Source organism: Mustela erminea, chromosome 8 (assembly GCF_009829155.1).
Source record: "Mustela erminea isolate mMusErm1 chromosome 8, mMusErm1.Pri, whole genome shotgun sequence".
Lineage (NCBI taxonomy): Eukaryota > Metazoa > Chordata > Mammalia > Carnivora > Mustelidae > Mustela > Mustela erminea.
In genome coordinates, this window is record NC_045621.1 from 49,831,978 (window position 1) to 49,847,706 (window position 15,729).

General features: G+C 38.0%; 1 protein-coding gene across 4 annotated transcripts in view; it reads right to left on the reverse strand.

Annotated features, from left to right (window-relative positions):
• STAM2 (signal transducing adaptor molecule 2) overlaps positions 1-15,729 on the reverse strand; it is a 51,730-nt gene that overhangs the window by 3,297 nt on the left and 32,704 nt on the right. For 2 of the 4 annotated variants that reach the window (XM_032355575.1, XM_032355572.1), the window contains 6 exons: positions 14,382-14,476; positions 12,114-12,196; positions 11,885-11,972; positions 10,838-10,892; positions 4,424-4,577; positions 1,452-1,621 (listed from right to left, as the gene is read on the reverse strand). In XM_032355575.1, the coding sequence (XP_032211466.1) occupies positions 1,452-1,621; positions 4,424-4,577; positions 10,838-10,892; positions 11,885-11,972; positions 12,114-12,196; positions 14,382-14,476 (645 nt within the window). Of the gene's footprint in view, positions 1-1,451; positions 1,622-3,854; positions 3,927-4,423; positions 4,578-10,837; positions 10,893-11,884; positions 11,973-12,113; positions 12,197-14,381; positions 14,477-15,729 lie in introns of those variants that run through there. The other 2 variants (XR_004288683.1, XM_032355574.1) reach the window with 2 other exon arrangements.

A 15,729-nucleotide genomic window follows, 5' to 3' on the forward strand; every position in this document is an offset into this window, starting at 1 on the left:
TGCTAGATCAAAACAAAAAAACAAGTTGAAAAATCACACCAAATTGCAGAACTCCTGCTTATTCCTATAATTAATATAACATACTTTTTTTTTTTTAAAGATTTTATTTATTTATTTGACAGACAGAGATCACAAGTAGGCAGAGAGAGGCAGGCAGAGAGAGAGAGGAGGAAGCAGGCTCCCTGATGAGCAGAGAGCCCGTTGCAGGGCTCGATTCCAGGACCCTGGGATTATGACCTGAGCTGAAGGCAGAGGCTTTAACCCACTGAGCCATCCAGATGCCCCTAAACATACATTTTTTTAAAAAAGACATTAATTTCAAATTATACCAAATATACTGTTTATTATGAGAATTAATGTCTATACTCCTCCAATTTTCTTTCTGCATAACTTCTAGCGTCAAACAGAGTAACAAAATTTTACATTTTAACTGAACTAAACACCAATGTGAACAGGTTTACTTAATTTTTGGATACTACCTAAAATTTGTATTCATGGAATTCGAGTGGAAAGAGACCTTAAATATCATCTGTCATGACTACACTGAAGGGAACATTTCGTACTGCTAACCAGTTAATAAAAAGCAATATTTAAACATCATTTTCAAACTTAACGGAAGTGTTAGTATAAACAACTGGGTCACAGGAGTGCCTGGGTAGCTCTGTCAGTTAAGCATCAGACTCTTGATTTAGGCTCAGGTCATGATCTTGGGGTCAGGGTCATGAAATGGAGCCCCACGTTTGGCTCCAAGCCCACAAGTCCAGCATGGAGTGTGCCTGAGAATCGTCTCTCCCCTCCAATGCTCTCTCGCTCTCAAAAAAAAAAAATTAGACCACAAATTCCACAGCTCAAAGGCACTTGGGAGTCAAAGTAAAGCTTTCTGATATTCAGGAGTGCATGCAGATACATATGCCTGATACATATGCCTCTGCTAGGCTGATTATAGCAAGAGTGCTAAGTATATCATGGACTTTTCCTTATAAGGGACAGCTTTAGTTTGTCCCTGAGACCCGGACTATACGTCATGTCTGGGCAACCATTTTTTTTTTTTTTTAAAGATTTTATTTATTTATTTGTCAGAGAGAGAGAGAGAGAGAGCGAGTGAGAGCAAGCACAGGCAGACAGAGTGGAAAGCAGAGGCAGAGGGAGAAGCAGGCTCCCTGCGGAGCAAGGAGCCCGATGTGGGACTCGATCCCAGGACGCTGGGATCATGACCTGAGCCGAAGGCAGCTGCTTAACCAACTGAGCCACCCAGGCGTCCCTCTGGGCAACCATTTTAGTAGGGGTAGTAAAACTAAGAACATTCTGACTTCACAGCATTAGGAATGAGCAGTTCTACAACTTTATCTCAATTATTATTATAAAAAGAAAAATCAGTTTATTCTCATTATGAAATTCTGTGAAAGTTTACGTATACAATTACAAAATTAACACAGGTCCCAAAAACTTACCTTAAATATGGAGTCTGTGCAGGCTGTGTTGTCATCGAGGAATTGACATTTGGAGGCAGAGATCTCAGTGGACCAATCTGATCTGGTCCTATGCTATAGCTTTGGGGAACAGTGACTTGGTGAATGCCTTGACCCATATAGTTTCCACCATGTGACTGAACTGGGTATGTCTATTAAACAAAGAGAAAAGGTTGATTCACTAATTTCCCAAACATCTATCTAACAATATATTTAATACTTTAAAAGACTTAAATGAAATAAAATGTTATAGTTCTTTAGAGCACAATCTGGTTCTACCAACCTATCCACCCTAGTACAAAAAGTGGAGAACTTCCAAATCACAGTGCCAAACCTATGGAAATTTATGATTTAATTGATTGTTCTTTTACTTTGCAGGAGATGACATATTTTTAAGCAGCAGGCTGGAATCCATCCAGGTTGCCTATTACTCAAGAACATGTCTTGCTGCAGAGCCCCCAGGAAACTACATACTCCCTTGAAGGACAGCCCATGATCACTTCAAGTCACCAACCCAATGACAACCTTGGGAGAGTAAGAATAAATGGTATCAGGGCAGGGCACAGACCCTCTCTGGCAATGTCTCCTTTATTTTCTGCCTTCATAACAAATAGGAAAAAAGTAAAGAAGATATTTAGGTAAATGAGATGTATCCCCAGGAAACAGCAAAATGGTCTAAATTTCTTTGAATATTTTATGTGCCCTACCTAATGCCTTTGGTAATATCTCCATCTGCCTACCAGTATAATAGTGCACATACTTAATAATTAAGTATCATACAGTAACTATCATCATTCCAGTTTTAAACAAAGCTATGTGCAAAGCAAAGACCATGGAAGGGCACCTGGGTGGCTCAGTCAGTCAAAGTGTCTGCCCTCAGCTCAGGTCATGATCCCAGGGTCCTAAGATGGAGCCCCAAGTTGGGCTCCCTGCTCGGTGGGAAGCCTGCTTCTCCCTCTCCCTCTGCCACTCCCCCTGCTTGTGTTCTCTCTCTCTCTGGCAAATAAATAAATAAAATCTTAAAAGAAAAGAAAAAAAGAGCATGGACATGAAAATTTAGCATGCTGGAAGTGCCAAATCGACTTTAAAGTAGCTGCAATCATATCGCCTCCTCGGCCAACATGTACCAACCCAATGACAACAGGCTGGGCCTAGGAACGGACGTCTTCCGCAGTGCAGGGTTCCTGAGTAGACTTCACAGATTTAACTCATGGTGTGTTACTCCAACATTTTCAGTAAGAAATTTTTTTCTAATGAGAATAGGACCTTTGAATATTTTAAGTGCTATTATACATGAATAGTATAGATAGAAGGGATGTGAAGAATAAGACAGACAGAAAGCTAACTTTTTAGAAACCTGAGTTATGCTTACCAAAACAGATTATAAACAGTATGCAACTGAACAGAAAAACCTGACACAGGAATGATAAATAACCCTTCAGACACACACAAAGAAGCAAATGTAACATAGTTCTATCATACAATGATGGAGATACTTCTATTTTGTTCCACTTTCACAGTAGCAGCAAATGAACTCATTGAAAACAGAAGCAATACTGAATAACTCCAGCTATCTTTTGCACCCAGAAATCCTTTCTACCCTCATATGCAATGATTCTTTTCTCCACTTTCAAAAGTTCGGGACATAGCATATTTGATAAATGCATCTTGTCTGATGTGACAGTTACCATAGAAACTCTTCATTTTTACTTAACAATTATGGCGTGTCAAGTCATCTAGCTTATGCACCCACATTCTATCTTTTCTCCTTGGTGTCTCCTTCACATGCTCCTTTATATATCAGTTCTCATAAATTAACATGAATTTTGTTCGTCCAAATCCATTCTGAATTCAACTGCTAACTGGCTGAAATTTAAAAAAGGTTTCAGAATACTTGCTAGAGATAAATATTAAGTATTCATTCAGCAGGAAGCACAACAAGGTGTACAGTCCTGGGAGAAGAGGCTGTTTATTAATGGCTTCTGGACCTTGCACTGAAAGGCCTGCATCACGTCCTTGCTGCGCGTGACTTTTTAACATTTAAGTTGTGCATCAAAGAAAAAATATACAGCATGACCAGAGGACAAAAGAAGTTCCCTAATAAGCCTTTTACTCATCAGGTAAATCAAAGAAATCTTGAGAGAAAAATTTTTTTTTAAAGATTTTATTTATTTATTTGACAGAGCGATCACAAGTAGGCAGAGAGGCGGGCAGAGAGAGAGGCAGAGAGAGAGAGAGGAGGAAGCAGGCTCCCTGCTGAGCAGAAAGCCCAATGCGGGGCTCGATCCCAGGACCCTGTGATCATGACCTGAGCCTAAGGCAGAGGCTTTAACCCACTGAGCCACCCAGGCACCCCTTGAGAGAAATTTTTTAAAGAAATGTTACCTCTTGCTTTTTGAGAAACAGGAACAGCATTGGTGCCTCAGCTAGGGAACTTCTGGTAGGTCAGGCATTGTCCTAAATCAGAGGACTTGAACTTTTTACTTAAGGAATTTTTGCTTTACATTTACAAAAGCAAATGAAGAACCAGGACTCCCATCATCTATTTAATGGTCTCTTTGTTCATGTTAAAAATGAACCATGAGAGACTATGGACTCTGAAAAATAATCTGAGGGTTTTGAAGGGGCGGGGGTGGGAGGTTGGGGAACCAGGTGGTGGGTATTATAGAGGGCACGGATTTCATGGAGCACTGGGTGTGGTTCAAAAATAATGAATACTGTTATGCTGAAAAGAAATAGAAAATAAATTAAAAAAAAAAAGAACTAAAATTAGTTATAAAATACCTGTATCTCATTTGTCGAACACTAACTGTTTAGCCCATACTTTTTTGGACCATCGAAGATGAATTTTATGATTTTATACATGGACCATAGAAATTTTAATACTAAACTTTAAAACATTTTCTTTAAAACTTTTGTCTAATTTTGAAAAATGTTCTAAAAAATATGCTCACCTGCATTGGAATCCCGGTTGATGAAGGGGGGTAATGTGCCGGAGGATGGAGCTTTGAATAGACTGGATATACTGGTGCTTCATTCACCAACTTGTTATATAGTTCCAGGGCTTCCAAGACTTTTACATTCAATTCAGACAATTCTGAATGCTTCCTGATAGAGAAGAAAAGCACTTTAATATTCTTCAATGCTTTTAAGCATGTATTTAGGAACATAAATTACTTTTTAAATTTAGCACATTTTCTATTCATATTTTAAAAGATTCTTTATATACAATGAAAGAATATTCACCATGGGAAAATGGGAGGAGGAATTCCTTAATTCTTGTAATAACTAGGCTGATAGGACTTCATAATATTAGGAAAAGTCCGCTCCATACCTCATAAAAATTCACTCAATTCGTAATTTTGGTGCTAGGACAATTCTGTTTCACATGTTATAGGCTTCTGTTAAAACTCAATTACTAAGCAAAATAATTTCTCAATTTTGGAAGAACCCAAGCCTTAATTAAATCGAAGTGGAAGAAGTACTCAAGGCAGGTCAGTAGCCTGCTCTGAGGCATGATATGACTGAAATAAAAACACATACACGAACAAAATCAAATGATTTTCATTTGCTTATATAGAGAATCAAATGAAAAAAATTGCGGTGCCTGGGTGGCTCAGTGGTTTAAGCCTCTGCCTTCGGCTCAGGTCATGGTCTCAGGGTCCTGGGATCGAGCCCCACATGGGGCTTTCTGCTCAGCGGGGAGCCTGCTTCCCCCTCTCTCTCTGCCTGCCTCTCTGCCTACTTGTGATCTCTCTCTGTCTATCAAATAAATAAATAAAAAATCTTTAAAAAAAAATGAAAAAAATCTAACAATTATACTTGAAAATGCAAATAAAAACAATGTATATATAAACTAGTCCCTATTGCTCTTTTTTTTTTTCAAAGATTTTATTTATTTATTTGACAGACAGAGATCACAAGTAGGCAGAGAGGCAGGCAGAGAGAGAGAGAGAGAGGAGGAAGCAGGCTCCCCGCTGAGCAGAGAGCCCGATGCGGAACTCGATCCCAGGACCCTGAGATCATGACCTGAGCCGAAGGCAGTGGCTTAACCGACTGAGCCACCCAGGCGCCCCCTATTGCTCTTGTTTGCTGGTTTCTTTTGAGAAAGTGAGTGAAATCAGATACTCTGTTGTATAAGCAATCCAGGTAACGGCATTTCTCAAATTTGCCCAAGGAACCCCAGTGCAAACCCTTCTGACTTGGTACAATTTTGTTTGTTCCCCTGGGGAGTAATAAAGAACTTCCACTGCAACTGACAAGTTCATACAAGTTAGAGGGCACTTCATGGGGCACCCACGGCCTGTATATTAAATGTAGCTTTTTATATATGCACAGAGAGGATCAAAAGACAAGCAACAGAGGTGGATGACCAGACGCAGGACTACCAAATAAATGACCTGGACTGAATCCTATCAAGACTTGTCACCTTTCCTCTATAATGTTTCCTTTATAATGTTATGTCTGAAACCAATAAAAAGGTATTATTTCCTCTCTTGCAGGTGTGACTATATAAAGCAAGTCAAACTATTTTCAGAGTATCATTTGTACACCACACAGAAAGCTTCAGAAATTAGTGTCCATGCTGACAAAGGTGTGACTAAGAATTAACCACAGGTATTTGGTCCACGTAACTCAGAATACTGATGAAACACCAGAAGAACACAGAAATCACCTTCAAAGATTTGGGACACAACCCCAAAACAAAAAATTTTTACTAACTGTGCCCAAATACAATACTAGCACAAAGAAAATGGAGAAGATGTAGTTTTCTCTTTCAAAGAGACTACAATCTACTGGGGGGACAAAGCTAAGCACATGGAAAATAGCAAGCAATGTAAGATGGCATATAATTGAATTAAAAATTATATGAAAAAGGTAAGGAACAGAAGAGTTTAGAAAAGTCTTTATGGAGAAGCTGGGACTTAAACTGGTACCTGAGGAAGGGTAGATAGGCCCAAGCCAAAAAGGAAGAGTGGGTCAGGTCAGTGGGACAGTGTGAATTAAGACAGGCAAAAGGAGGGACACCTGGGTGGCTCAGTTGGTTAAGCGGCTGCCTTCAGCTCAGGTCATGATCCCAGCATCCTGGGATCGAGTCCCACATCGGGCTCCTTGCTCAGCAGGGAGCCTGCTTCTCCCTCTGCCTCTAGCCTGCCACTCTGCCTGCCTGTACTTATGCTCTAACAAAAATCTTAAAAAAAAAAAAAAAAGAGAGAGAGAAGGGTACACAATGGAAGAATGAAAAGGGCAATTTAATCAAGGTGGGAGAAAACGATTTTTGGAGGGCAATAGGAAATAAGCTTAGAATAGTCTGGAACAAGGGCTCAATTGGTTAAACATCTGACTCTTGATTTTGGCTCAGGTCATGATCTCAGGATGGTGAGATCCAGTCCTGCAACTCTCTAAAAAAAAAGAAAAAGAGTAATCTGGAACATTGTTAAGTTCAGACCATGGATCTCTCTTCAGTACATCTATATAACGTTTTTGGAGTCAATTTACGTGTCTGCCCAGTATAATTTCTTAGTGTGATAAATGTCAAAAAATCTCATTCCAGGGGCACCTGGGTGGCTCAGTCAGTTAAGCATCTGCCTTCAGCTTGGGCCATGATCCCAAGGTCCTGGGATTAAGCCCCTCCTCAGCAGGGTGCCTGCTTCTCCCTCTCCCTCTTCCCCTCCCCACTGCTCCTGCTCTCTCTCACTCTCTCTCAGATAAATAAATAAAATCTTAAAAAAAAAAACTCATTCCAAACAATGGCAGAAAAAAAATGTAAAATTTCTTTTTCTGACAGTAAAGTTGTTTTTCTTATTAGGAAAAACAAAATTTTAAAAAAATTTTTAATTTTTATTTATTTACTTGACAGAGAGATACCAAGAGAGGGGACACAAGCAGCGGGAGTGGGAGAGGGAGAAACAGGCTTCCCGCTGAGCAGGAAGCCTGATGCAGGGTTTGATCCCAGGACCCTGGGATCATGACCTGAGCCAAAGGCAGATGCTTTAACAGGCTGAGCCACCCAGGCACCCCTAGGAAAAACAAATTGATGATGATCCATTCAAGGAAAAAAATGGTATTTTATTCATTTCTGAATGCCTGATAAAGGTAAATAGTCAATAAAAATTTGTTGAAGAACAGCAAGTATTTTCCAGAATAGAAGCTGCATCTGTTGTCAGAGGCCATGGAACAGAAAATGCCAACTGGCCTATTCAGAAACTGAAATTGAACTCACAGGTGAGCTGTGACTCAACTCATATCAGAAATGGTCACTCTGATTTTTAACTGTGCCAGATCTATTTCTTTGAAGATACTCTTTTTATCAACACAAATAAGATTATACTGCCAATATTCTCTGCTTTTGCATTACATAGTATGATATTTTTCCATGTCAATACTTATTTTTATTATTTTTAATTATTTTTTAATTTTTTAAAAAAGATTTTATTTATTTATTTGACAGACAGAGATCACAAGCAGGCAAAAAAGCAGGCAGAGAGAGAGAGAGAGAGGAGGAAGCAGGCTCCCTGCGGAGCAGAGAGCCCAATTTGGGGCTCGATCCCAGAACCCTGGGATCATGACCCCAGCCAAAGGCAGAGGCTTTAACCCACTGAGCCAGCCAGGTGCCCCTATTTTTATTATTATTTTTTAAAATATTTTATTTATTTGACACAGAGAAAGAAGACAGTGATAGAGAGAACACAAGCAGGGGAGTGGAAGAGGGAGAAGTAGGCCTCCCGCTGAGCAGGGAGCCTGTGGGGCTAGATCCCCGGGACCCTGGGATCATGACCTGAGCCAAAGGCAAATGCTTAACGACTGAGCCACCCAGGCGCCCCTTCCATGTCAACAGACATTTATCAGTGAAATGCTTTTTACTGTACAATGTATAGATGTGTAATTTTATTTTAGAAATCAATCTTACACTGAAAGATGTTTTAGTTACTTCCAACTTTGCTGTTATAAATCCAATTTTGTTGTTATAAATAATACTGCGAAGAATCTTCTAAGAGGTAAATCTTTGCATATATCCTTATATATTTAGTATGGGCCTGAATTTGCTGGGTTAAAGTATATGGATTATTTTTAAGATACAGAAAGGTTTATAGTAATTGTACTCCTAGCCCTAAGGTAATACTGACATTTTTCTTTCTAATCATTTCCAGTTCGAATACTCACTGCCCATTAATATTCTTGCACTGAAACCACAGTAGATAGATACATAGATATTTAATGCTTTCTCCAAAATAAGAACAAAAATGAAACTACCACCATCATTTCATTAATTTTTTTTTTAAAACATCTTGACATTCTTCCCCCGACCAAAGATTTTATTTATTTATTTGACAGAGAGAGAGACAGTGACAGCAGGAACACCAGGGTAAGTGGGAGAAGGAGAACCAGGCTTCCTGTGAGCAGGGAGCCTGACAAGGGGCTTGATCTCAGGACTCTAAGATCACGAGCTGAGCTGAAGGCAGATGCTTAACAACTAAGCCACCAGCCATCCTATTTCATTAATTTTTGACAGGGATTTGTTTCTCGTTTATGTAGAAAATATAAGGGATTTATAAAAAACATCTTATGGAAAAAGGTTATAATCTTCAGTGACTAGAAAAAAATCTTGAGGTTACTACCCTTCTCTGATAAAGGCAGATAAGTAAAGTAATTCCTGTTCTTCTCGTGCAGGGTTTTGTTTTTTTTTTTTTTTAAAAGATTTTCTTTTATTTGACAGAGTGCAAGAGAGAGAGAGAACAAGCAGGGGGAACAGAAGCAGGAGAGGGAGAAGCAGGCTCCCCACTGAGAAGGGAGCCCAACGAAGAACTTGATCCCAGGACCCCCGGATCATAATCTGAGCCCAAAGAAAATGCTTAACCGACTGAGCCGCCCAGGTGCTCCATCTTCTTGTGACGTCTGATACCGGAATTCAACAAACAGAATCTAGAAAGGGATGATGATGAACACTAAAGCCTTATCCTTGTCTTCCATTCACTATGGCTTCAAACAGAAAGCTGAAGAGCCAGAAAAGACAAAAAGAAATGAAAAGTTCAAAATGCTGAGTCTATCCTTCAGTGCTGCTGCTTTTTCTAAGGAAGAGTAAGACTATGTGGGATAAAGAAATTAAAAGGACAAGAGAAATACAGAAATACAAGAAGAAAAACAAGGAGAGGCATGTGTTTGGATTTAGCTTCACAAGCACAAGGGAAATTTCATTTGAAAGTTTTACAAATACTACTTCTAATCACCTAACAAGACCCAGTCTTCATTCTGTGCTTGATTCAGCTTAATCCTCAGTACTCATTATCCCTCAGTTCCAGCCCAAGTAAGAAAATGAAGACTGGTACCATAAGAGCATGAGCCCATCATTCTAGGCAATACCATACTGCCACAGGGGGGGAAATATGCTACCAAAGTAAAAAGTACCAGCTTGTTATCCGTTTTGGAAACTGAGAGACAATTTCAACAGATTGAACAGTTCCACAAAACTCTTTAAAGTTTTGCCAAAAAACAAGTAATCCACAAGAAAACTATTCTTGTTGGGGTGCCTGGGTGGCTTAAGCATCTGACTCTTGGTTTCAACTCAGGTCATGATCTTGCTGTTCCAAGACTGAGCCCCATGTCAGGCTCTGTGCTCAGTATAGAGTGTGCCTCAGATTCTCCCTTCTTCTCCCTCCAGATCACGTGCGTGATCTCTCTCAAACAGGAAAATAAAATCTTAGGAGGAAAGAAAGAAAGAAAGGAAGGAAGACAGGCATTACTAAAAACATTCCAAAGTATATTAGAAATGAAACCCGAGTTGTTGTTTTTTGTTTTTTTTTTTTCAGTAGTAGTGTGACATGGAACTTTACTATTCTCTGCATTTTAATAATATTCATAGATTTGTGAATGAGAAGGTTGTTTACTGGCTGAATTATGATGTTTCTTGTTTAGAGCCATGCAAAGTCACCAGTTTCTATACACATTTCCTAAACCAATGCTTATACACAAAAAAAATGTAATTGTCTTAACTTCATCTTGTAGGAATCTTTCAAAAGTATGGTTTTTGAAAAAAATAATAAAGTATATATTTTATTTTTTTAAGATTTTATTTATTTATTTGACAGAGAGAGATCACAAGTAGGTAGAGAGGCAGGCAGAGAGAGAGAGAGGGAAGCAGGCTCCCTGCTGAGCAGAGAGCCCGACATGGGACTCGATCCCAGGACCCTGAGATCATGACCTGAGCCGAAGGCAGCGGCTTAACCCACTGAGCCACCCAGGCGCCCCTAAAGTATATATTTTAGAGCAAAGAAAAACAAAACAAAACAAAAAAAAGAACAACAAAAAAAGAAGGAAAGAAAGGAAGGAAGGAAACCACACATGTTATTCCCTGCACAAAAAAAACTCACCTATCAATCTCCTCAAGTTTTTCATCTATCATTGGACCCATCTGTTGGCAGATATCTGTAAACACAAAAATAATTTTGAACCTTAAAACTTAAACCAGTTTAAATCAATTTCGACAATTTTTAACAACGGAACATACCAATACACAACACCATGCATAATACACAAAAATGAAGTTTATGCTAGAAGAAGGACTATAAAAGACTTAATTTTAATAATACTCAGCACCGATGTTAATATATCTGACCAAAGGCAAAATCAAAATCAAAAGAGAAATCTGACCATGTTCTCTTAAGTACTAAGTTTACAACTGTGAAATTTGGATCTACCTCAAAACCTAGAAAATTATTAGCCAAGTAAATGAACTTGAGTCACAGTGTATCAAATATATAATTGTGTACAGATTACAAAAGAACATTTCTCAAATGCTTAAGCCATTTTAAAATTAAACATTCTGTGTTATTTCTAAATGTAAACACTGATAAAGTGGATAGCATAGTATCCTATATTCATAACCAGAGTTTATTCTATAAAAAGATTTAAGATTTATCCATTTATCATATTTTTCTCCCAAAAGATTTAAAAAAAAAAAAAGGCATGAAAAAACATGTCTTTTACTTCAAATTTCTTGTGGATTAAAAAGACACATCAGCAGGCATCAAATGACTACATTACAAAGTTAATACCGATCACGTATAATTTCACCCTTTAAAATCAAGAGAATTCTAAGTAAGAATTTCTAAAACTTTGACTCAATTAATTTAATATGGTCTTATTCTTAATTCTGTCCTTTTCTGAATTCCAACTCTCTTCAGCCAGTATCACTAGCAGGCTTAGAGAAAAATAAAGGCTCCCCTCCTGAACATGTTAGGCAGGTTTGTAACAACATCTTCCAAGTTATATGTTTACTATTTTATTACACTAGTCTGCTTCCCAACAGACATCTCTTAATTTCTAGAAGCAAATACAAGGCAGAAGACATTTAAGACATTATAAATTGCTAAAATAGTAAAAAGACATTAAATTAATCTCTAACACTCACTAAGTACCTTCTAAATCCAAGAGGTCTTGGGAGTCTGGTTTTGAATCTGTTGGATCAATACTCTGGAGTACCTGCAGGGCTCTATCCATCTTATCCTAAAAAAAAGTAAATGCACATTTAGAAATTCAAAAGCTTTCATTTCAATGAACATAAAAATTACTCTTACCAAGCATTTTCAAGGACAGGTTTTTTAAAAGTATTGATAGTTTAACTATTAAACAAAAGAAAAACTCTACCTCATCTATATAAACAGGCTCAGGCTCTGATTTCTTAATTTCCTCCTCCTCATCATCAATTACATTCAATTTGTCCACAGCTGCTATGGAAACAAAGTAAACTTTAAGTTCCTCAGCATGTACTTTGGTATTTTAGTCACTATATGTAAGTAGCCTGTGATTATCCATAAGAAAAAAAAGGAAACCCTTTAGTCATCACATCTCATAATTAATACACGTTATTACATATGTTCATTCACTCATACCACAAACATTTATTAGCCCTTACTATGAGCCAGGCATTGGAAATACATCAGTTGAGTATAACAGACAAGAATCTCTGCCCTGATGGAACTTACCTTCTAGTGGAACAAGTGAGCAATATTAACGGGAACTGTCATTATAGGCATTTTCTGAAAAACTGAGGGTTACCACTAGGCTGAATACACAAGACAGTAGAGTGTAATCTGAACAGCTAAATTCAGAGTTAACTATATGAGCTCCTTCTATGCTTTCCTTGCTATAAAAATGTATTTCCCAAATGAACAAAGAAATACTCAATTTCAACCTAACTTTGATAAGTTTTAAAGCCAAAGAAAACAAACAACCCCCCCACCTTTCATAATGAGAAGGTTGAAAGATAATTTATAAATGTATACATCTAGAACACAACTTAAATGTTCACTGGAGTGTTGCTGTAATGAACTATATTTTAATAAAGTAAATTTTGATAAAAATAAAATTACAATTAAAGTCTACCTTGCCTCTAACCCCAAAATCCCATGTAGGACATGTGAGAGCTTTGAATGAAGACATTGTGTTCTGGCTGAAGAGTACTTATGGTTCCCAATAAAATGCACACCCCTCAGGGAAAAAAGTCTCTATAACCAAAGGATTTTTAAGTCCCAACAATTAGCCACTTGTTTCAAATATCTGGCTAACTTTCAAACATTGCCTACAGAGCAAACCTCAACATAACATAAGGATGCACTGAAAACCTAGATTAGTTTTTATTTTTAAAACTACAGCTCAGGTGCTCTAGCCTATGCCAAGAGGAAATTTCCATACAGAATCCCCCAAGGATGGTCTTCTGATGTTATTAAAAACGGCGTCTTCAATTTTCACAACTACTTAGAGAGTCAGACTAGAGGAATAAAAAGTATAAATACTGGGAAAGTACAGTCTTTACATGAGTCTTCAAGTCTCTCAAGTTTACTTTAATGGAATGCCATTGCTCCACTCATACAAAGATGATGTTACACATAATGCACACAGCCTTCACAATTCAAGCTCTTCCTTTAACACTGATAATACAATCTAGCACGGACATGTCCTGCAGTGAGTCAGTGTCAGTACGTCTAAGAGCAGACTGGCTGACTTCAGAATCATGGCTCTATCACCTACTAGTCATATAAACCCCCAGCTTCAGTTTCCTTATCTGTAAATGGGTAAAAAAACGTACCTATCTCACAGAGTTATGAGGATTAAATGAAATAGTGCAAGCCACTGACTTTGCATAATACCTGATAAATGAGTACTCAAACACCACTGAACTGCATTATTTCTGATCATGAGCTCTGTTAGTAATACTATTAGCTGTTCTTTACACTCAGCAACCCCCATTTTCCTGCCTGCCTAACAAATGGAAGCTTTCTCTTCATGGTTGACAGCAGAAGATCTGAAGCAGGAACCCACTGTCTTAATTACCCTTATTACTTCAAGTTCCCTAGAATCAAATCAAGGTGAAGAAAAATTTAAAATTTAGGAGTACTCCTAACCCTTGTAATCATACTTGGCACTTGTCAACCAGCCCCCACCCTGCCACCTACTCCCCTTGATACTGTGGTTCAGTGATGAATAAAATCAGTATTCTTTAAACTAAAAACACAAACTACCTCTTAAACCATAATCAGGTTGAATTAAATATCTGCATGGTCATCACAGATTATTTTATGCCTTATATGTAACTATGTACATTAATTCTCAGAGTTTAAAAAATAATGGAATTGACTTGGAGTAAGTTAACCTTTAATTTGTAAGAAATTAAACTGTATTATCTATAAATAATTTAAGACAAAGTTAACTGTCAATCTACTTTATACTCAAAATTGAACCAGCACACCTGGTTGGCTCAGTTGGTAGAGCATATGACTCTTGATCTCAGGGTTGTGAGTTTGAGCCCCAAGATGGGCACAGAAATAACTTAAAAATCAACAAAGATAAACTGAACGATTAAACTCAAGTGTAAAAAACTTCAATAGGTTTAACCTTCCCTAAAATTTAACTTACCTGCCTCAGACTCTATGTTTAAATTAGTTGTTACAAAATTAGATGGGAAGAGTCCTATTCCTCTGTGATTTTCTCCTTTCCACCAATTGGCATCACTGAAAATATAGTACAAAAATGTCACTTGTTCCTCTACATTTTAAGTACATTACAGGTCACAATCAAGTCCCTTTATCAACAACCCCAAGTCCCAACCCCACATCCAGCCTACCAAACTGTTACCATAAAGTTGGTATGCAGTTTTCCTGCAAGTGTATTTTTTGTTTACATATACCTACAGAGAAGTCTATAGAAACATTAATCATTATAGATTTTTACATTTTATATGTTAATATTTTCATATCTTGTTTATCCCTTTTAAAGATCCCTCCTCCGAATACAGCATATATGATTTATCCATCCCCATACAGATGGGCACTTAGATTCTTTCACCTTATAAAGACTGGTGTAATGATCATTCTAGATTCTGGGGCACACAAGCAACAATTCTTTAGGCCTACCCACAGTTGTGGACTTGCTGGGCCTCAGGATTAAAATATTTTCCATTTTACCAAATAGTGCCAAATAATCTCCTAAGTGGTTATGGCCATACACCATCCTCCTTCCCTCAGCAGCATGTGAGAATGTCATTTTCCCTCACGCTTGTTAACTGTCCAAGCCATACTTGGTATCAGACAGGAGAGAAATCATCTCTCAAGGCTATGCTCATTTGCACTTCCGGGGCATCCACACGTTTTGCTGGCCCTTCAGACCGCCTCTTCTATAAACTGTTGGTTCATTTTTTCTGTCTACCTTTCTTTTCCATGGGGCTATTTCTTTTCATGGATCTGTAGGAGTTCTTTATATATTCTGGATAGCAACTGTTTGTCTGAATTATGCAAATACCTTCTCTCAAACTGTCACTTGTCTTTTAACATATGTTTATAGTTTCTTTTACTGCATGGTGTTTTTTGTTCCATGTAATCAAATTTAGCAATCTTTTATGGTTTATATAGCTTTCTTAAAAGAAATCATTCTCTATCCCTGAACCCCCAAATCTGTTTTCCAATACACTTAGTAGCTTTGGTTTTCTTTCTTATCTCTTCCCTATGTTTAAATTTTTTTTTTTTTTCCCTTAAAGATTCACTTATTTTATGCACGCCTTGGTGGCTTGGTCGGTTAAGCGGCTGCCTTCAGCTCAGGTCATGATCCCAGGGTCCTGGAACTGAGCCCGACATGGGGCTCCCTGCTCCATGGGGAGCCTGCTTCTCCCTCTCCCTCTTCCTGCTTGTATTCGCTCTCCCTGTCAAATAAATAAAATCTTAAAAAAAAAAAAAAAGATTAATTTATTTTAGAGAGTGTGTGTTAAGTG